A 20,688-nucleotide genomic window follows, 5' to 3' on the forward strand; every position below is an offset into this window, starting at 1 on the left:
TGAGGAAGAGTCACACCAGTACCTCACCATCAACACTCACAGAGGCTTGTACCGCTATAATAGATTGGTCTTTGGGGTAGCTTCGGCGCCAGCAATTTGGCAGAGGGCCATGGAGCAGGTGTTACAAGGAATTCCAAGCACGCAGTGCTACTTAGATGATATCTTAATCACGGGAAAAGATGAGGAAGAACACCTCACGAATTTGAAACTGGTACTCACCAGGTTGAAGGAGTATGGCCTTCGAATTAATCGCAAGAAGTGTGAGTTCTTCCAAAAACGGATCTCATACTGCGGTCATGTCATTGACCGAGAAGGACTACATAAGTCACCTGAAAAGATAGAAGCGGTTGTGAAGGCCCCCGCCCCAGGGAACGTATCACAGTTAAGATCATTCTTGGGGTTGATTAATTACTATCACAAGTTTCTGCCAAATTTATCCACGGTGCTGCATCCGCTGAATGAGCTGTTGCGGAAAGAAACACCATGGAAGTGGAGTGATGAATGCAAAAAGGCTTTTCGCAGAAGCAAGGAGTTGATTACCTCGGAAGAAGTGTTGGCCCATTTCAACCCAGCACTACCTCTTCGTCTAGCTTGTGATGCTTCCCCGTACGGCATTGGGGCGGTACTTTCGCACAGGCTACCAAATGGTTCTGAAAGGCCAGTGGCATTCGCGTCCCGATCATTGACACCCGCGGAGCGAAATTATGCTCAAATAGATAGGGAGGCCCTCAGTCTTGTGTGGGGCGTGAAGAAATTCAACCACTACCTACAATGTAAAAAGTTCACATTGCTGACAGACCACCAGCCGTTGGTGTCCATATTCAACCCAAACAAGGCCGTCTCCACCATGACAGCACAAAGGTTACAAAGATGGTCCGTTTTACTGGGGGCACATCAATATGACATCGAATACAAAAAGTCTAAACAACACGGAAATGCTGATGGGTTATCACGCTTGCCATTGCCGGTGGTAGAAGAAGCGAGTAAAGTGGACCCAGTAGAGTTGTTCCACTCATCCATAGTGGAGTGTCTACCGATTACAAACTCAATGATTGAGAATGAGACAAGGAATGACCCGACTCTTTCACGAGTCTATGATTTAACGGTGGAGGGATGGCCAGCACAGAGCGAACCAACACTGCAAGCATTTGCACAGAGGAAAGAACAACTGTCAGTGTGTCGAGGAACCCTGATGTGTGGGTCGAGAGTGGTGATTCCACCCAAACTCCAAAAGAAAGTGCTAAAGGAGCTGCACGAAGGACATCTGGGTGGAGTAAAGATGAAGAATCTAGCAAGGGCGTTTGTGTGGTGGCCAGGCATTGACGGAGACATAGAGGAGATCACGAAGAACTGCCTAGGATGTCAGAGGGTTCAGAACGCGCCACCACAGGCCCCTCTGCATCCATGGGAGTGGCCCTCATCTCCTTGGCAAAGAGTACACATCGACTTTGCTGGTCCATTTATGGACTCGATGTTCCTAATAGCGGTGGATGCCCACTCCAAGTGGCCGGAAGTAATTAAGATGACCACCACAACGACGGAAAAAACCATCACAGTGTTACGGACTATGTTTGCTCGGAATGGCTTGCCGGAACAGATCTGTTCTGATAATGGACCGCAATTTGTGTCCGAAGAATTCAAGAAATTCTTAAAGAGCAATGGGGTTAAGCATTACACGTCAGCCCCATACCATCCCGCCTCCAATGGATTGGCTGAGAGGTTTGTCCAGACCTTCAAGAAGGCCGTAAAGGCCATGGGTAATGAAGACATAAGTCTACAACATAAGGTGGATAGCTTTTTGTTGGCATATCGGAATGCAACACATGCGGTCACGAATCAAACTCCCGCAATGATGTTTTGTAATAGACGCCTAAGATGCCAGCTGGATTTACTCAAACCAAACGTCAGAAGGGACGTAGAGAACCGGCAATTCCAGGGCATGAATGAAAGGCCCACTAGATCTTTCCAGATCGGTCAACGAGTTTTGGCCCGGGACTACCGTACAGAGAAATGGCAGCCTGGAACTATTGGAAAAAGGCTAGGGCCGTTGATGTACACCGTGGACATTGGGGACAATATCATAAGGCGCCATGTTGACCAGATCATAGGGTCCGCCACAAATGTGCAACCGACTTCACCACCTTGCCCGGGTAATGTTGAGGCTGAGATACTCCGAACACCTACGTCCGATCTGGTAATACTGGAATCAGCTGAACCTGACACTGGCTCTCAAGCCGAATCAACTTTGCCAGAAACACCGACTAATCCGCCTGGAATGACGACACCACTGCGGCGTTATCCGGACAGAATCCGGAAACCTCCGGAAAGACTGAATCTATGAACTGTCTGACATAAAGCTGTATATATGTTATAATGTTTGTTCACTATGGACTCCGTATGTTGAAATCTAAAAAGGGAGGATTGTAGTGTATGTACCCGTCTACCTTTAAGGAAACTATTGTATGTAACCGTTCACCTTTAAGAGAACTACTTTAGGTGTGGCACTACTTGTTTGGCTTCTGTATACTGTAATACCGACAGTGACCACACCAGTATATAAGTGTTGTGGCAGGATTGCTGGGGCAGATTCGCCCTGACCTTCGAATAGTAAAGACCTGTTTGTTTGTTACTTCTGAAGTCTGTGTATTTATTAACTGCACAACCCACAGACTTTACACTCTGTGTACAGAGGGACTGGATACACCTTCAAACTTGCACACTAACTAAGTTACCCAACAACAACAACAACTTGCATTTATACAGCGCCTTTAATGTAGTAAAACGTCCCAAAGTGCTTCACAGGAGCGTTATCAAACAGAATTTGACACCATACCACATAAGGAGATATTATGCTAGGTCAAAGAGGTAGGTTTTAAGGAACATCATAAAGGAAGAGAGAGAGATGGTGAGGTGGAGAGGTTTAGGGAGGTATTTCCAGAGCTTAGGGCCCAGACAGCTGAGGGCACGGCCGTCAATGGAGGGGCAAAGGAAATCGGGGATGTGCAAGAGGCAAGAATTGGAGGAATGCAGAGCTCTCGGAGGGTTGCATGGCTGGAGGAGGTTACAGAGATAGGGAGGGGCAAGGCCATGGAGCGATTTGAAAACAAGGATGAGAATTTTAAATTCGAGGCATTGCTGGACCGGGAGCCAATGTAATATTAACCCATTACAGCTTTCCATCTAATGCTTAAGGAAAAGTTCCTGCTGTCTGGCTGGAGGCACAATGACAAAGGTTATTTCTTTTTTAATTAAAAAATGTCTATTAGTTCGTCACCTCGGGCGTTCAGTGGTGCTGGTGGAGTATGTATCTTCATTAAAGTTTGCAAATAAAAATGATTCCACGCAGTTTGTTGAGAAACAATATGCAGCTCTTTGGTGAGTATACATCCATCCAATCTGTATAAACCTACCAGGGAAAGAGTTTGTGGCCTCATGGTGGCAATTAATCCATCTGCTCAGACCCAAGTTCTCAGCTTGTCAGCTTGGCTCAGTGGTAGAATTCTTGCCTCTCAATTAGAAGGATGTGGGTTCAAGCTCCACTTCAGGACTTTAGCACATAATCGAGGCTGGCACTTCAGTGCAGAACTGAGGGAGGGCTGCGTTGTCAGAGATGTGGTCTTTTGGATAAGACATTAAACCAAGGCCCCATCTGCCAGTTCAGGTTGTCGTAAAAGGTCCCATAACATTATTTGAAGAGCAGAGAGCTCTCCCAGTGTGCTGAACAACATTTATCCCTCAACCAATATCACCAAAAATAGATTATCTGGGACATTGTGGGACATTACGCACAAATTGGCTGCTACGTTTGCCTACAAAATAACAGTCACTACTGATGTTCCCCCTAAGGTGCGCGGCTGCGCACCATTCGCGAGGTCCCGTGCAGACCACTCAGCTGCTGTTCCGCTGGAAGAAATGCAGCTTATTTAAAGGGCTCGCGCAGGGAAAAAAAATTAAGGGAACATTGGTCACTACACTTCAAAAGTAGTTAATTGGCTGTCACATACTTTGAAACATCCTGAGGACATGAAAAGGCATTATCTGAGTGCCAGAGGCATGACTGGTTGATCAAAACCCATTCTAAACATAGCACAATTCAGACTTGAAGGCTGCACTTATGTTACAGTTCTGTAGAGTGTGATCCTCAGTGAAGTAAAGTGGAATTCTTAAGGGTAATCTTACGAATTTATGCCTCTAGCATGGAGCTTTGCCCATATTGTAAAAATACCATGATTTTCTGTCCGTTTGTCCACTTGAGATATGTTAGATCCGTGATTCTTAAAGTTGGATGTTTCCCAATAACTACACGGAGGCTGTAACTTAACAATCAACAGGTGTTTACTGGAGTAGGGTAGTCTCAAGACTGGGAGTACAGAGGCATGCTCAAGGCTTATATACAGGTGTGGTCACTGCCGGTACTACAGTATACAGGAACTGTAAAAGTAGTTCTCTCTGACAGGCACATACACTACAATTCCTCCCCTTTTAGATTAGCAGTACCCATAATATGCAAATAACAATTAACACTTTAACATGCACATTAAACACAAATAGTCCATTTATAGATTCAGTCTTTGGGGCGGCTTCCTGATCCTTTCTGGATAGTGCCTTTCCTGAGGTTCTTGTTCTTGGTGCGGAGGCGATTCTGGCCCCCTTTCATCGGTTTCCACTGCTACTGTTTCTGAGGTAGATGCTACCGGTATGTCGGGTTCATCCCCAGGTACGCGAGACATGGGGTTGACTCGTTCCTGTGACGCTAAGATCTGGTCGACGTGGCGTCTCACAATGTTCTCCCCGACATCCACTGTGTACATTAATGGCCCCTGCCGTGTGCATATCGTTCCGGGTTGCCATTTCTCCGTTCGGTAGTCACGGGCCAAGACTGGTTGTCCTACATTGAAGCTCCTTGTCGGCTTCTCATTGATGTGCTGGAATTGTTTATCCTCAACATTTCTTCACATATTTGGTCTGAGCAAATCCAGACGAGATCTCAACCTTCGGTTAAAGAACATCATGGCCGGGGTCTGGTTGGTAACTGCATGTGTCGCATTTCTGTAGGCTAACAGGAAATTGTCCACCTTATGCTGTAGTGGAATTTCATCATCGCACATGGCCTTTATCGCCTTTTTAAAGGTTTGTACGAACCTCTCAGCCAATCCATTTGTGGCTGGATGATACGGGGCGGATGTGTAATGCCTTACCCCATTCCTTCTCATAAATTTCTGAAACTCTTCGGACACAAACTGTGGTCCATTATCAGAGCAAATCTGCTCTGGCAAGCCGTTCCTGGCAAATATGGTCCGTAGGACTGCAATCGTTTTCTCTGTAGTGGTTGAGGACATTTTTATCACCTCAGGCCATTTCGAGTGCGCATCCACTGCTATTAAGAACATTGAGTCCATGAATGGACCAGCAAAATCAATATGCACCCGTTGCCATGGAGAGGAGGGCCACTCCCATGGGTGTAGAGGGGCATGTGGTGGTGCATTTTGGACCTTCTGGCATCCTGAGCAGCTCTTAGTTAGGTCCTCGATTTGTTGATCAATCCCCGGCCACCACACATAAGCCCTAGCAAGGCTTTTCATTTTCACCCCTCCCAGATGAACTTTGGTGGAATTACCACTCGGGATCCACACATCACTGTCCCCTGGCATACTGACAGCTGTTCTCTTCTGGATGAGAATGCTGGCAACAGTGAGTTGCCATGTGTTGGCCATCCCCTCACCGTCAAATCATATACCCGAGACAGTGTCGGGTCATTGCGGGTCTCCTTCTCTACATCCGCGTTAGTTACTGGCAATCGTTCAATTATTGACGAATAAAATATCTCGATAGGGTCCACTGCTGGTGCTTCCTCCACAGTAGGCAGTGGCAAGCGTGATAGCCCATCAGTGCTTCCGTGCTGTTTCGTGCCTTTATATTCTATTTCATATTGGTTCGCCCCTAGAAAAAGGGACCATCTTTGTAACCGTTGTGCAGTCATCACCGGAACGCCCTTCTTTGGATGAAAGATGGAGACAAGTGGTTGGTGGTCAGTCAGCAAGGTGAACTTCTGCCCATGCAGATAGTGGTTGAATTTTTTTACTCCCCATACTAGGCTGAGGGCCTCCCTGTCGATCTGGGCGTAGTTGCGCTTGGCTGAGGTTAGTGACCGAGACGCAAAGGCTACTGGCCTCTCCAACCCGTCTGGGAATTTGTGCAACAGCACCGCTCCAATACCATAGGGTGATGCATCACATGCCAACCGGATTGGTAGTGCTGGGTTGAAATGGGCCAACACCTCTTTTGATGTGATCAAATCTTTGCATTTCTGGAAAGATCGTTTACATTCGTCATTCCACTTCCATAGTACCCCCGTTTGCAGTAGAGTATTCAGTGGGTGTACTACTGTCGACAAATTTGGTAAGAACTTATGGTAGTAGTTTACCAGCCCGAGGAACGACCTCAGTTGTGACACATTTTCCGGTGCTGGAGTCTTGACTACTGCCTCAATCTTTTCAGGGGACTTATGTAACCCCTCTTCATCAATAACGTGGCTACAATACGAGATCTGCTTCTGGAAAAACTCGCACTTGTGGCGATCAGCTCGTAGCCCATATTCCTTTAATCTAGTGAGCACCTTTTCCAGGTTGGCGAGGTGATCACTGTCATTTTCGCCCGTGACCAGGATGTCGTCCAAATAACACTGGGTCCCTGAAATCCCTTGCAGGACTTGATCCATTGCCCTTTGCCAAATAGCCGGAGCTGATGCTACTCCGAACACCAGCCGGTTGTATTGATAGAGACCTTTATGAGTGTTGATCGTGCGGTATTGTTTCGAGGCTTCTTCTACCTCCATTTGCAAGTACGCCTGGGCCAGATCAATTTTGGTGAAGCATTTACCTCCAGATAGCGAGGCGAAAATATCCTCAGTCCGTGGATGCGGATATTGTACCGTGTGAAGGACTGGGTTCACTGTCACCTTAAAATCCCCACAGATGCGGACCTCTTTGGTTCCCCAGGCGTATTACTCAACGACCTCTTCATTACAGGGACGATGGGTGTAGCCCACTCGCTCCAGTCTACTTTGGACAGTACTCCTGAACGTTCCAACCCTTCCAGCTCTGCTTCGATGGCTGGTCGGATCGCATAAGGCACCGGTCTGGCCTTAAAAAACTTTGGACTTAAATTTTCCTCTATTTTAATCATTGCTGTTATGCCTTTTAGTGTTCCGAGTCCCTCCTGGAACACTTCTTGTGCGTCAGTTAGCATTTTTGACAGTCGTCCAGGTGTGACGCCGTCATCCTTTTTGGCCTCAACCTTCAGTGCCTGTATGGAATGCCAATCTAATTGTATCTTCCGGACCCATTCACGTCCTAGTAGTGGTGGTCCTCCATCTGGCAATACATATAGGTCCATTTTAGGTATTTCCTGGCCTTTGGATATCACTTTCACCCTTATTTTTCCTTTGGGGTAGACTTTTTGCCCCGTGTACGTCTTCAAGACATTCTCTGTAGCTTTCAAGGGTATATGTGAAACTAGCTGCCTGTAGTCCCTTTGGTTTATGACTGTTAGGGCTGATCCAGTGTCCAATTCCATTTTCACTTGGACTCCGTCTATCTTGAGTGTGACCCAGATAGTCTGGTGATCCTCCATTTTGGTTACCTTATGTAGTTTCAGACAACCCAGCTCCTTGCTTCCGGAGTCTGTATCACTTCCCTGCTCGTCTGAACTACTGTCCATCACCTTATGTACCTTTTTGTACTTCTCCTGTGGAGATTTCTTGCTGTTGGTTTTCTTCCCTGACCTGCAGACTCTTGCTATGTGTCCTGTTTTTCCACACTGTCTGCACACTTGGTCCTTGAACCAACAATCCTTCTGGTCGTGTTTTGTTCTGCCGCAGCGATAACACTTCCCTGCTCCATATGACATTTCATTGGTGCCATATTCTTACGGTCTCCGTTGTATCTCTGCAGCGCCCCGTGCGGCTGCTTCGTATGATACTTCCATGCTGAAAGCCTTGTCCAGCGTAAGATCCTTTTCTGATAGAAGCCGTTTCTGGGTTCCTTCACTTTGAAGCCCACACACAAACTTGTCCCTTAACGTATCTGATAGTCCCACTCCAAACTGGCAGTGTTTCGATAGCTTGCACAGTTCCGTTAAGTACTCAGCATTACTTTCGTCTTTATGCTGGTTCCTTTTGTGAAACTTAAATCTTTCTGCTATCAGCAGCGGTGTGGGGCTTAAGTGGTCCTGTAGGATTTCTACTATGCTTTTGAAATTCTTATCCACGGGCTTCTCTGGGGTTATCAGGTTTCGCAGTAAGCCATAAGTTTTTGCACCCATGGAATTTAACAAAACCAGTGCTTTCCTAGCATCTGGCACTTCATTCGCCCTGCAGTACACCTCAATGCGTTCCACATATGTCGCCCAATCTTCGACTTCATTGTCGAACGCAGTGATACTGCCACTCTTCGCCATCCCTGGGTGTGATTTAACTGTCTAAAATGGTGTCTCCCGTGCTCTCCCTTCTTCTCCGCTGGCACAAAATGGCGTCTCCCGTGCTTTCCTTCCTTCCCGCGCTCGCCCTTCTTCTCCACTGCGGCTTCTAAAAATGGCGTCTCCCGCGCTCTCCCTTCTTCTCCGCGGTTCAATGGCATCTCCCGCGCTCTCCCTTCTTCTCCCCGCGGACGCGGTTCAGCCCTTGAGCCCTGGCTGTGCTCTGCGCGTTCTCCTGTGCGCCTTTCCCGTTGCCGTCGCTCGGTCCTGAACCCGGCTGCTGCTTTACCCTCTCTCTCTGTCTGTTTGTTTTTCCTTCACCCTCTCTCTTACCCCATCGACGCTGCTCGGCTTTTCTACGCCGTCGGTCGGCTCCAGCCGCCGCTGTCCGGGAAGGGTGTGCGCTGTACCTGTTGCCAGTCTGTTGCTGGATCGTCGTGGCTGGGGAACCAAGCCTGGCTCTCAACAGCCTCTCCTGCGATGTTTACTCTCTGCCGGATGACTGGGCGGTTGCTCGTGGTCGACGCCCGTGCTTCTGGCCTCGACTTTCTTCCACCGTCCTCCCGGAGCGAATCCTTGAAGGGAAATGCAGAGTTGCAGGCAGATTCGAATCGACCTCGTCGCCACTGTTAGATCCGTGATTCTTAAAGTAGGATGTTTCCCAATAACTACACGGAGGCTGTAACTTAACAATCAACAGGTGTTTACTGGAGTAGAGTAGTCTCAAGACTGGGAGTACAGAGGCATGCTCAAGGCTTATATACAGGTGTGGTCACTGCCGGTACTACAGTATACAGGAGCTGTAAAAGTAGTTCTCTCTTAAAGGTACATACACTACAAGATAATTGCAGGAACTTTCAACTTTGATGGAGATGCTAAAACACGGGCAATATTGGATCGGCTGCCCATTATGGAAAAGAAAATTAGGTGGTGTGTATAATGGACGGACAATCCCATATCATTTGTTTAGATTGTCCTTGCCTGTTGTTGAATCTGAGTCATTCTCATTAACCACGAATGAGCCCATCACTTAATTCCCCATTCCCTAATCGTGTGTCTTGATGTAACCGTTCCTTTAGTATCATGTAGAATTTTATTGAAGCAGGTAACTGGTTCTCTAATATCATGTTTCTGCTTCTGATATTCCTCCAGGGCCGTGTTCAGATGTGGGTGGACATGTTTCCAATGGATATGCCTCCTCCTGGGCCTTCTGTTGATATATCACCTCGCAAGCCGAAGGGGTAAAAGGAAAATTCTAATTGAAACACAAGTAGAATGATATAGTTTTGCAAGAGCACTGCACTGTTGGAGGGCTGTAATTTATTCTTTAAAAGGATATTAAAATTTAGTCTTGCCGTCATCCCTTTAATTAAATTGCTCACTTGTCTCATCATTACTGTGAGGCCTTCTTTGCTGCGTCTTATCCCTCTCTTCAGAGCTCTCTGTGCTCATTTATTTCTCTGACCTAAATTTGCATTATCAAAAAGACATCAAATCAAATTACCTGGAAATTCAAAAAAATGCACTGACTTTTGAAAACTAAATGTTCCAAAGTTTACTTCTGAAATCACCTGTACCCCTCCTTATCTGAAACCGAGACCAGTTTTAGAATTGAGGACGGAGAGGTTTTTTTTACTCTCAATTTCTTCTGGTGGTCCCTAATTAATGGTAGACAGTGGGAAAACTGATACTCCCGGCAATGACATTCCGCACTTTGATGAGTACAAATATATCACGAAAACATATAAATTATTTACTAATTAGAATGGGAAGTTTGAGCCACTGTGACAGTACTGGTTACAGAAATCAGTACAGTTATAACAATATGGAGTGGGTTGAAAGCTGTAAATAGTAAATCTTAATTCTGCAGATCATAAATTACGAAGTTTTGCTTTCTGGTTTCATCAGAATTCCTTGATTTCTTGAAGTCTTGTAACTCCTTGTAATAGTGTCTATTATTGCTTACTCTCTGGCACTGTTCTCTTATGGTTTCTCTCCTACACATCAGATCATAGACACTACATTGCCTCCAACAGCTTTTCCTCGTTCCCACGCAATCACCTAAGCCGTAGCTCAGGGTTCCGTCCTTGGCCACTTGCATTTCATCCCTTACATGCTACTCGTCGGAGACATCAGCTTGAAGCATGGGTCAGCTGATGACATTCTCTACAGCCGCCAATCTCGTATTAAGATCTGAATAAACCAAAACTCCCTCCAGCTAAATGTTGGGAAAATTGAAGCCATACACGTCAGCTCCCACCAAATACCTAAATGTCTCTGGCCTCCACTTCATCAACCTCCCTACCTGCCACCCCCAGACTAAGCTCAGAGGTGAGGAACTCTGGTTTCCGCTCCACCCAGAGCTCAGCTTCCTCCAATTTGTTACCAAGATTGCTTTCTTTTATTTCTGAAAAATCACCCACTTGCTCTCTTGCTCTCTGCTGCAGGAACCCTAACTCATGTCTTTACCACCTCGAGGCTCTAGTGCTCCCCTTGCTGACTTCCTGCTTCCACCTTCCATAAATGATGATTCATCCGAATGCTATGGCTTGTGTTCTCACCCAAACTAAGGCCTATGTCCACATCACCCCTGTCCTTCCCATGCTCAAACGGCTTCCCGTTTGAAATGACCTGAAGATACTCGTTCTCAACTTCATACCAGTCCGTGGCTTCACCCCTCCCAACCTCAGCAATCTCCTCCTGCCATACGTCCCTTCATGCACCCTCAGCTTTATGAACAGTGGTGTACTTCTCATCATCTGTTCCCTGTGGTGCACCATTGGTAGCTGTTCCTTCAGGTCCCCACCCCCTGGATCTTCATCCCTCAGCAACTCTCCCTTGTCCTCTCTCTCCACTTTCTAAAGCCTCCTAAAGTCTCTTCTCTTCGCCCACTCTTAACCCCATCCTTCCCTTATTCCCTCCTTCTTGGTGTCCACGAGTTGTCCACTGCCCTGTGAGGCAGATCTCTGTATATGAGGAGTTCTATAGAAAAGTAAGTTGTACATTTTATTTCGATTAGAATAGAGGGGGAATTTTGCCAGCCCTGGGGAGGCGGGTATGGAGGCGAGACTGCCAGGAAAATGGCAGAAACTGGGAATGGGTACCAACCCCGCTCCCAATCTGCCTCCGTGCCATCTTCCCGGGAGGCGGGCCCCCGACTCGCGCAGGGACCCATCTCCTCGAGGCGGGAAGGGGATTACAGCCACAAGTGTGGGCTTCCCGACGGCTGCGAACCTCGCCAGGGTCAGCGAGGTGAGCAGTGGGTTTGCAGGGGTGAGAGGGGTCGAGATGTCAGATGTAAAAGAGAGTGATGGGTGCAAGTGTGGAGAGGTAATTGTGAGAGGTGAGTGCAAAGTGTTCGAAAAAGTTTACTTACCTTTGCTTCTTCCTGCAGGCTTCAACCTTTGGGGATCCGGAGGTGCCTTATCTCCATGGTAGAGGTGACAGAATGGCTGCTGCATTCTCTGATGCAGCAGCCATCTGCTTTCTGCTAAGGAGAGAGATTTGGTGAGTCTTCAGTCCAAGGGCTTACCTTAGAACAGAGATTGTCAGTGTTTGACAGCTTCTCAAAGCTGTCAAACACTGACAATTCATCTGTCAAAAATATTTGACAGATGAAACGTCATACACTGACGTCCTCTGTCACCGGCTTTCCCTTAATTGGCTGGCTAAGCCTGCAGGGCGGGCTTAACAAGTTCAATCAAGGGAAAATAGCATGGGTTGGCTGGACGTTGTTGGGGACAGGACTGAAACCCGACAACCAGCTGTCCCGCTCCCAATGTGCCCCTATTGAGAAAATCCAGCCCATAGTGTCTGAGGAAATCAGATTGCCTCCAATTTAACGTATACATGTCATGTCTTAAACGTCTGTGAGATCGTCTTTGATCAATTGTTGTATTTGATTGCAGGTATGAACTAAGAATAATTATCTGGAATGCCGAAGATGTCATATTAGAAGATGAAAATTTTATTACAGGTCAAAAATCAAGTGACATCTATATCAAGGGGTAAGAGTTTCATTTGATTCAAATTTACTTTTTAAATTAGAGAAGTGTCTTATTGGAAACTAGGATTAAAATCTATTTACAATCTTACCGAGATCTTATAAAATAAAACAAATTTAAATGTTGGATTAGTTGTTGCACAAAATCAGGAACTCACTGTGTGAGGAATCAAAGGTACAAAACTTCTGTCTTACTCCAATTATTAGTACAAAAGCCTTCTCTGCCACTAAATTGTCTTATGCTCACATACTCCTACTTTGGGAAAAATATATTCATGTTTTACATTAGTTGTTGAACTATTAAACAATGAATTTAGAAATCCCAGCGTGTACAAGAAACTAAACTGCATCTGTTCAATGAATAACCAGTGCGTCCACAGATATATAACTGGCAGCAGGTGTGTATTTGAAATATACACACACTCTATAAGTTCATCTATTCATGTTTGATGCGGTTACAACTACATCCTATCACAAAATTTTAAGCAATTAGTAAAATGGTGTAATCTTGGAGCATAGTGAGGCCTTAATGATAGTTTCTCTCACTTCATTCCAGTTTGGAGAAATGCTTTGGATTCCCACTCATGATGTGTTTGTGTCCCTTATGTGTATTTTTCATACCCTGGGCAATGTTTACGAATACAGACAGTGTACGTTGTCCACATGCTTAGCCTCAATTTACTTCAACTTATTTCAGTTTTGGAGTATTCCCTAAAAGTGAAGACACACGTGTGCGTGTGTGTGTGTGTCTGTGTGTGTGTGTGTATATGCTGTACACGCACACAGATACAAAACACATTGAGTGATGAATTGGGATTCTACAGGTTAATTTGGATTAAAAATATTTTTTTCTTAATTCCAATTCAGATTGCTTGTATGAATAAAAATTGTTGGTGCCTCACAGTTGCTCTTCAATTTTGAACATAAAGTGTATGTGCCATTCTCTGACCCCGCACTCCCCCCTCCCCCTCCCATGCAATCTTGGCTTGCCTAGTGGCAAGTTAGCTGAAGTGCTTGGACAAGAACTGTTGCCATATGGGATTATGCACTTGTGGGTAAGATTTCCGAGCAACCACAGTCAATGGGCGGGGGCTGAAAGTATGCAGTGCACCCAATTTCTCCACAGGTAGTGTGTGAATTTCCAGCAGGGCCTTAGATCAGGCCTCGGGAGCTCAAGGCAAAAAAAGACGAGAGCTTTAATTTTAATAGAATAATATATTGTATGGCTGTAAACACAATGTCCAGTGATTCTTGACGGGATTACGCTACAACTTGAGTTTGCCCATATATGATATGTTCTGGGTGCAGGCACTTTGAGGGCTGACAGGATCTGAGCATTTAAAGGGAGACCTTCTGTTTTTGAAGAATATAGGCCTGGAAATTCGATATCGGTTAAAAGCCTGCTGTTGCCACCGCGGGCCGGTGTTAACTGAAGCCGGAAATGATGGCGCTGGCAATTCCGGTAAATTGGCGCTGGTGCCTATTTAACATTAGCCCAGTGCTAAACTCGCCGTGCAAGGCTGCTTTGGTGCCATTCGTCGCGACAGGATGTCCCAATGTAGCGTGGCTGTAGCGTTATTGTAGCAAGAACAGTCTTCTCTTAAAGCAAAGCTGTCATTTCGGAAAGCTATTCGGTCCTTTAAAGGGAAACTGACTTCTGAAATGAAAAAAAAAAATCTAAAAATATGCAGTTTTTAAACCCTTACAGCTGAACTGTCTTCTGAAAAAAATATTAAAAAGAATTCTCAAATGGGAGTCTTCAGCTCTTAAAGCTGAATTGCCTTCCGCACCTAAAAAAAAAAAAATGGGAAAAGTGCTTCAGCACAAACACAAATGGCTCAGCAGGGCAGGGAAGGGGCACCAAGGGTCTTGCACACAGCACTCCAGCTTTGGGCAGGGGTTCAACACTGCAAGAGAGGTCCTCTACCTACAGGGGCCAGGAGGCCCACCAGAAAGAACGATGTGGGACCACATCACCGAGGCCATCACTGCCAGCAGTGTCGCCCCCACCACCTGGCTCCAGTGCCCAAAGAAGCTTCATGACCTCAGACCACTGGTCAAGGTCAGTGAATGGATCTTCAAAAGCCATCTCCTACCAACTGCACCACTAGCCTCACACACTGCTCAATGCATGACTCCCCCTCCACTCACCTACCAACAATCTCTACTAAACACGAGGCACACCTCCTATTTCTATCTTTACCTCACCCACTTGGCAGGGGCATGGCTGAGCCCTTGGCTAGCAGCGAGGCTGAAAGGATACAAGATGCTGGTATCCTCCTACATTATCCTCCTTCTAGCATGCACCTCTTGCTTTCCCGCCCTCCCTTCACAACTCCACACTTGTGCCTCCCTCATTTCACACACCCAAGAAATGCAGCCTGCCCGGTCAGTGGTTGACCAAGAAGCGGGAGAGGAGGCTGAGGGGTGACTTAATAGAGGTCTTTAAAATTATGAAACATTTTGATAGAGTGGATACAGAGGGAATGTTTCCACGTGTGGGGAAGAGCATAACTAGAGGCCATCAATATAAGATAGTCACTAAGAAATTCAATAGGGAATTCAGAAGAAACTTCTTTACCCAGAGAGTGGTGAGAATGTGGAACTCGCTACCACAGGGAGTGGTTGAAGCGAATAGTATAGATGCATTTAAGGGGAGGCTAAACAAGCATATGAGGGAAAAGGGAATAGAGCGTTATGCTGATAGATTTAGATGAGGAAAGATGGGAGGAGGTTCGAGTGGAGCATAAACGCCGGCATGGACTGGTTGGGCCGAATGGCCTGTTTCTGTGCCATATATCCTATGTTATCCTATGTAAGAAGAAACCCCATCACTTGATCTGACACTCCCAGCCCCCAGCTCCTCAAGGTCGGCCTGCAAGGCCATTTGCAGTGTCCCCCACTGAAAGTCAGCAGCCTTCCACCAGCCATGCTTCAGCCACTGGGGTAGCACTGTGTGACATCAGTAGGATAGGCAAAGGCACACACAAGACAGTCACTAGGCAATGCATAAGGGTGATGAGTTAATTTATTGATGTCATATTTGATGGATAAATGTATAAAGTTAGATTGTGGTGGCTTTTATTTCAACATTGTGGTCAAGAGGTCGCTGTGATGGTCAGTAACAGAGGGAAGGTAAGGTATAGGACAAATGCTGAAAGGGCAATAGGGGTTGTAGGCACTGCTACTGCAAGCAGATGATTCTATCCTGGATATCCCAGCCAGAAAGGGGCTGTCTGGGATGCATCCGTACTTCTGCTTCCTCCTCTTCTGTGTCTTCCTCTTCGGCGTCTTCCTCTTCGGCGTCTTTCTCTTCCCTCTGAGAGGGGATGGTGTAAATCTGAAATAAAAGCATAAAATGCTGGAAATACTCAGCAGGTCAGGCAGCATCTCGCCCTGAGACGTGAATTCTGTTTCTTTCCCCACGGATGTTGCCTGACCTGCGGAGTATTTCCAGCATTTTCTGTCTTCTCAAAGGCCTTCCTTTACCATCCGTGGCCTTGCAAGCGTCCGGCAGATCTCCTTGCACACTTAAAAAAAAAAACTTTTAACATGTATTGCACCAAGTCATTACATCAATAAAATCAAAAAAATCCAGTCCAAAAGCTTAAATGCAAACTTACCTGAAAGATGTGTGTCTGTCAGTCTGCTGCATGCTCACTTTCCTGAGCGAGCTTAGGACCCAGCGCTAAACTCAGCACTAAGGTCCAAGTTTGCACAGCGTGACGCCAGTTGGCATTGATGTCACGCTCTCCATATTTGCATCTCCAGGGCCAGCGCTGCTATTGGCAGCGCCAAGGCCCTCACCAAAATGGCAGCCACCGAGTCCCGTGCCAGAGAAGGGCGTTAGGGTGGCAGCTGCCATTTTTCGCAAGGATTCCAGCGCTAACGGGTGGCAGTAAGGAAGGGAATTTCTGTTTTTTCATATCTGAAAGTGTCATTTTTCTTTTGATTTGTGATTTCAGCTCTAGTTTTTGCCCAAATGTTTTGGCTACCACATTTTTAGTTGCTACAGTTAGAATTTTGAAACTAGGCATTGAAATGATGGTTCATCTTTTGCTGTGTTATTTGAGGAATAGGCAAAAGGAGGAATGCTAGGCAGGTCACGTGCATCAGAGATAGACTACCCTTACTCATATACCCTTACCCACAAAGTTGCATATACAGGTTGAGGCCACACTTACCTTGGAATGTCAGGGGCAGACTGCCTTTGCATGCGAGGCTTCACTGGAGAGGCAGTGACGGAACTTCTAGCCAACTTCCATCACATCAATGGCAATGGCATTGGTTGTTAAGGTCAGCACATCCCTGAACCTTTAGGTGTTTGGCTCATTCCAAGCTGCCACAGGGAACATCAGCAGCAGACAATCAGCAATTCACCGATGTAGCAAGCAGGTGACTCGTGTTGCTTGACGGTGCAAACAATTCCATCACTTCCCATGTGGGCACCCAGCAGCAGAATGAGAGAGCTGTGCAATTTGTTTGAGACATCAGAGGCCAGATTTTGACTATTGGGTAGCCTGCCCGTAGAGCACGGCAGCCGGCTGTCTGATGGTGCTGCTGGGAGCCTGGTCCGTTTTTAGGGCTGGGCCTCATTACCGTACACTCGGCAGGCCGCGGGCCACCAGGGAAGCTTGCTGGCGCTAATCTGACAGAATATTGGGCAGCCCCAGGCTGGAGAAAAAGGTAGGTCGGGGGTGTCCGCCTGCGCTGGTTGGAGGAACGGGTGTAGCAGTGGCCCGGATTATTTTTGCACAGCCCAGAGGAGCACTCCTGCTGCTCCTGGCCCCACAAAAATAAATAAAAACCTACCTGTGGTGTATGTAACCTGTTGCACCTTAAGAGAACTTAAGCCTGTTCCACCTTAAGAGATGTACTACTTTCTCTGGCTGCTGTATACGTAATACCGGTGGTGACCACACCGGTATATAAGCACTGTGTATTAATATTGTATTCAGTATAGTCCCGACCTCCAACCAGTAAAGACCTGTTGAATTTACTCTGGTAGTCTGTGTAGTAATTATCACTATAACACACAGACTTAACAGTGGCGACGAGTCCGATTCTTACCCTGCGGCAGTTATTTCCACGGTGGCTTCGTCCACAGACAGGACGTTGAAGAGAGGTTTCCACCCTCATCACCCTACTGGAAGACACGCCGAGCGGCAGGCATCGAGAAACCGGAGTGCAGAAGACATCCTGACCTCGAAGCCTCCATCAGCGACTGTCAGCTTTCTTCTTTTCTACCTCGGTGGTGGGTAAGCCGGGCAGCGACGCGACAGAAAGTCAACCGTGTTGGCTGTACAGACGGGGCTGGGAAGACGGAGGAATAAGGGCGGTGAGATCGATCGCGACCGGAGGTAAGGGCCGGGCCACTTTCGAGCGAGAGGCGCAGCGCGGGGACATCGATCGCGACCGGAGATAAGGGCCGCATTCGGGCTAAAAGGCGCAGCGTCTGGGGAAACTGAAGGCGCGAGAGCCGCGGTGAAGCGGAGACAGCGTCGGGGGACGGTTGAAGACCGCCAAGCGCGGGAAAACCGCCATTTTGTGGGCGGAGGACGACGACAAGAGCGGGAAGCCGCCACCTTGGATAACATAAAAATACAATAAATTGCAACGATGCCTAAACATGGGAACATTAATACCTTTGATAGTGACACCGAAGATTGGGCCATGTATGTAGAACGCATACAAAATTATTGTAAGGCAAATAAAATTCCTGATGCAGATAAAGCACTAACATTATTAAATTTAATGGGTGCGAAGACATACGGGCAATTGAAACACCTATTATCACCAGATGAATCGGCGGATAAGACGTTCGATAAGATTGTTACTGTCCTGAAAAATCATCTAAACCCCACGCCGCTGATGCTAGCGGAACGATTTAAATTTTACGACAGAAGGCAGCTGCAGAATGAAAGCAATGCTGAATATTTGATGGAATTACGTAAGCTAGCAAAATATTGTCAGTTTGGAACGGGACTGACAGAGGCACTACGAGATAAATTTGTGTGTGGTTTATTTAAACAGGATACACAAAAGCGACTGCTCGAGGAGAATGAGCTGACGCTTGAGAAGGCGGTCACTATGGCAGCAGCACACGAAGCCGCAGCGAGAGGCACGGCAGTAATGCAGCTACGGTCACCGGAACTCAGTACAAACAAATTGGGTTTGAGTTCTGTCAAATGTTATCGTTGTGGAAAGACAACGCACGATCAGAACCAGTGTTGGTTTAAAAACCAAGAATGCAGAATGTGTGGCAGGCTTGGCCACATAGCTAAAGTATGCCGGTCAGGAAAGAAGACCAGCAACAAAAAGTCACCGCAAGGAAAATACGCAAAGGTACACAAGGTGACAAAGAACAGTTTGACCGAACAGAAGTCAGATTCAGATGCTAGCAGTAATGAACTGGATAGCTTAAGAGTACACAATGTTGGTAAGGATGCAGATCTCCAGACAATTTGGGTCACTCTTCAGATAGCAGGAGTCCAAGTAAAAATGGAATTGGACACTGGATCGGCATTGACGGTCATGAATAAGAAAGATTACAGAAGGTTATTCCAACATATTCCCCTACAGGATACGGAGATTATATTGAAAACATACACGGGGCAAAGAGTGTACCCCATCGGAAAAATAGAGGTAGAAATGGTCCACAAGGGCGAAGAAAGCCAAGTAATGGACTTATATGTGCTACCTGAAGGAGGTCCACCACTACTAGGACGGGAGTGGATTAGGAAAATTAATATGGACTGGCACTCCTTGAAGGCACTAATGGTAGATTCCGGGGAAACAGATGTCAAACCTAAACGATTGTCCAGAATATTGGATGATGCTAAAGAGGTGTTCCAGCAGGGACTGGGAACACTGAGAGGAATTACGGCAAACATCAAGATTGATGAACATGCACAACCAAAATTTTTTAAAGCCAGACCGGTACCCTATGCAATACGACCTACTGTTGAAGCGGAACTGGAAGCACTAGAACGTTCAGGTGTACTGTCTAAGGTAGATTGGAGTGAGTGGACTACGCCCATTGTTCCCGTTATGAAACGTCCTGCGAGCAACAAGCCAGGAGATCCAGGGAAGGTTCGCATCTGTGGAGACTTCAAAATCACCGTTAATCCGGTGCTTCACACGGTGCAGTATCCGCTTCCACGGATTGAGGATATTTTCGCTTCATTGTCTGGCGGGAAACACTTCACCAAGATAGACCTGGCACAGGCGTACTTGCAGATGGAGGTTGAGGAAGAGTCACGCCAATACCTCACGATCAACACGCATCGAGGGTTGTACCGGTACAATAGGCTGGTTTTTGGAGTGGCATCGGCTCCAGCAATTTGGCAGAGGGCCATGGAGCAGGTATTACAGGGAATTCCAGGCACACAATGTTACCTGGATGATATTCTGATCACAGGTGATGGTGATGAACAACATCTCGCAAACTTGGAACTGGTGCTCAACAGACTGAAAGAGTATGGACTTAGAGTAAATCGGCAGAAATGTGAGTTCTTCCAGAAGCGGATCTCGTACTGTGGCCATGTCATTGACCGGGAGGGGCTTCATAAGTCTCCTGACAAGATTGAGGCAGTTGTAAAGGCTCCCGCTCCGGAGAATGTCTCTCAGTTGAGGTCGTTTCTAGGATTAATTAACTATTACCATAAATTTCTGCCAAATCTATCCACGGTACTGCACCCGTTAAACGCTCTTTTACAGAAAGGGGTACCATGGGAATGGGGCGAAAACTGTAAGAAGGCATTTCGCAAAAGCAAAGAATTGATCACCTCAGAGGAAGTGTTGGCTCACTTCAACCCGACACTGCCTATTCGGTTGGCTTGTGATGCTTCTCCATATGGTATTGGGGCAGTACTCTCACACAAGTTGCCAAATGGCACGGAAAGGCCAGTCGCGTTTGTATCCAGATCATTGACCTCCGCTGAGCGCAACTATGTGCAGATCGATAGGGAGGCTCTTAGCCTTGTATGGGGAGTGAAGAAGTTTAATCATTACCTGCAGGGCCAAAAATTCACACTTCTGACAGACCATCAACCGTTGGTATCCATTTTTAACCCTAAGAATGGTGTTTCGGTGATGACAGCGCAGCGTCTCCAGAGATGGTCTCTTTTCCTAGGGGCACATCAATATCAAATAGAATTCAAAGGTACGAAACAGCATGGCAATGCTGATGGGCTGTCGCGCCTGCCACT

General features: G+C 46.7%; 1 protein-coding gene across 1 annotated transcript in view; it reads left to right on the plus strand.

The window, feature by feature from the left end:
- LOC147115173 (fer-1-like protein 6) overlaps positions 1–20,688 on the plus strand; it is a 95,892-nt gene that overhangs the window by 41,312 nt on the left and 33,892 nt on the right. Inside the window, exons 10-11 of the mRNA XM_085993497.1 lie at positions 9,628–9,716; positions 12,384–12,482. Of these exons, the coding sequence (XP_085849623.1) occupies positions 9,628–9,716; positions 12,384–12,482 (188 nt within the window). The remainder of the gene's footprint in view (positions 1–9,627; positions 9,717–12,383; positions 12,483–20,688) is intronic.

The sequence above is a fragment of the Somniosus microcephalus genome, chromosome 7, assembly GCF_052327205.1.
Source record: "Somniosus microcephalus isolate GS21.2 chromosome 7, FLI_Smic_1.0, whole genome shotgun sequence".
Taxonomy (NCBI): domain Eukaryota; kingdom Metazoa; phylum Chordata; class Chondrichthyes; order Squaliformes; family Somniosidae; genus Somniosus; species Somniosus microcephalus.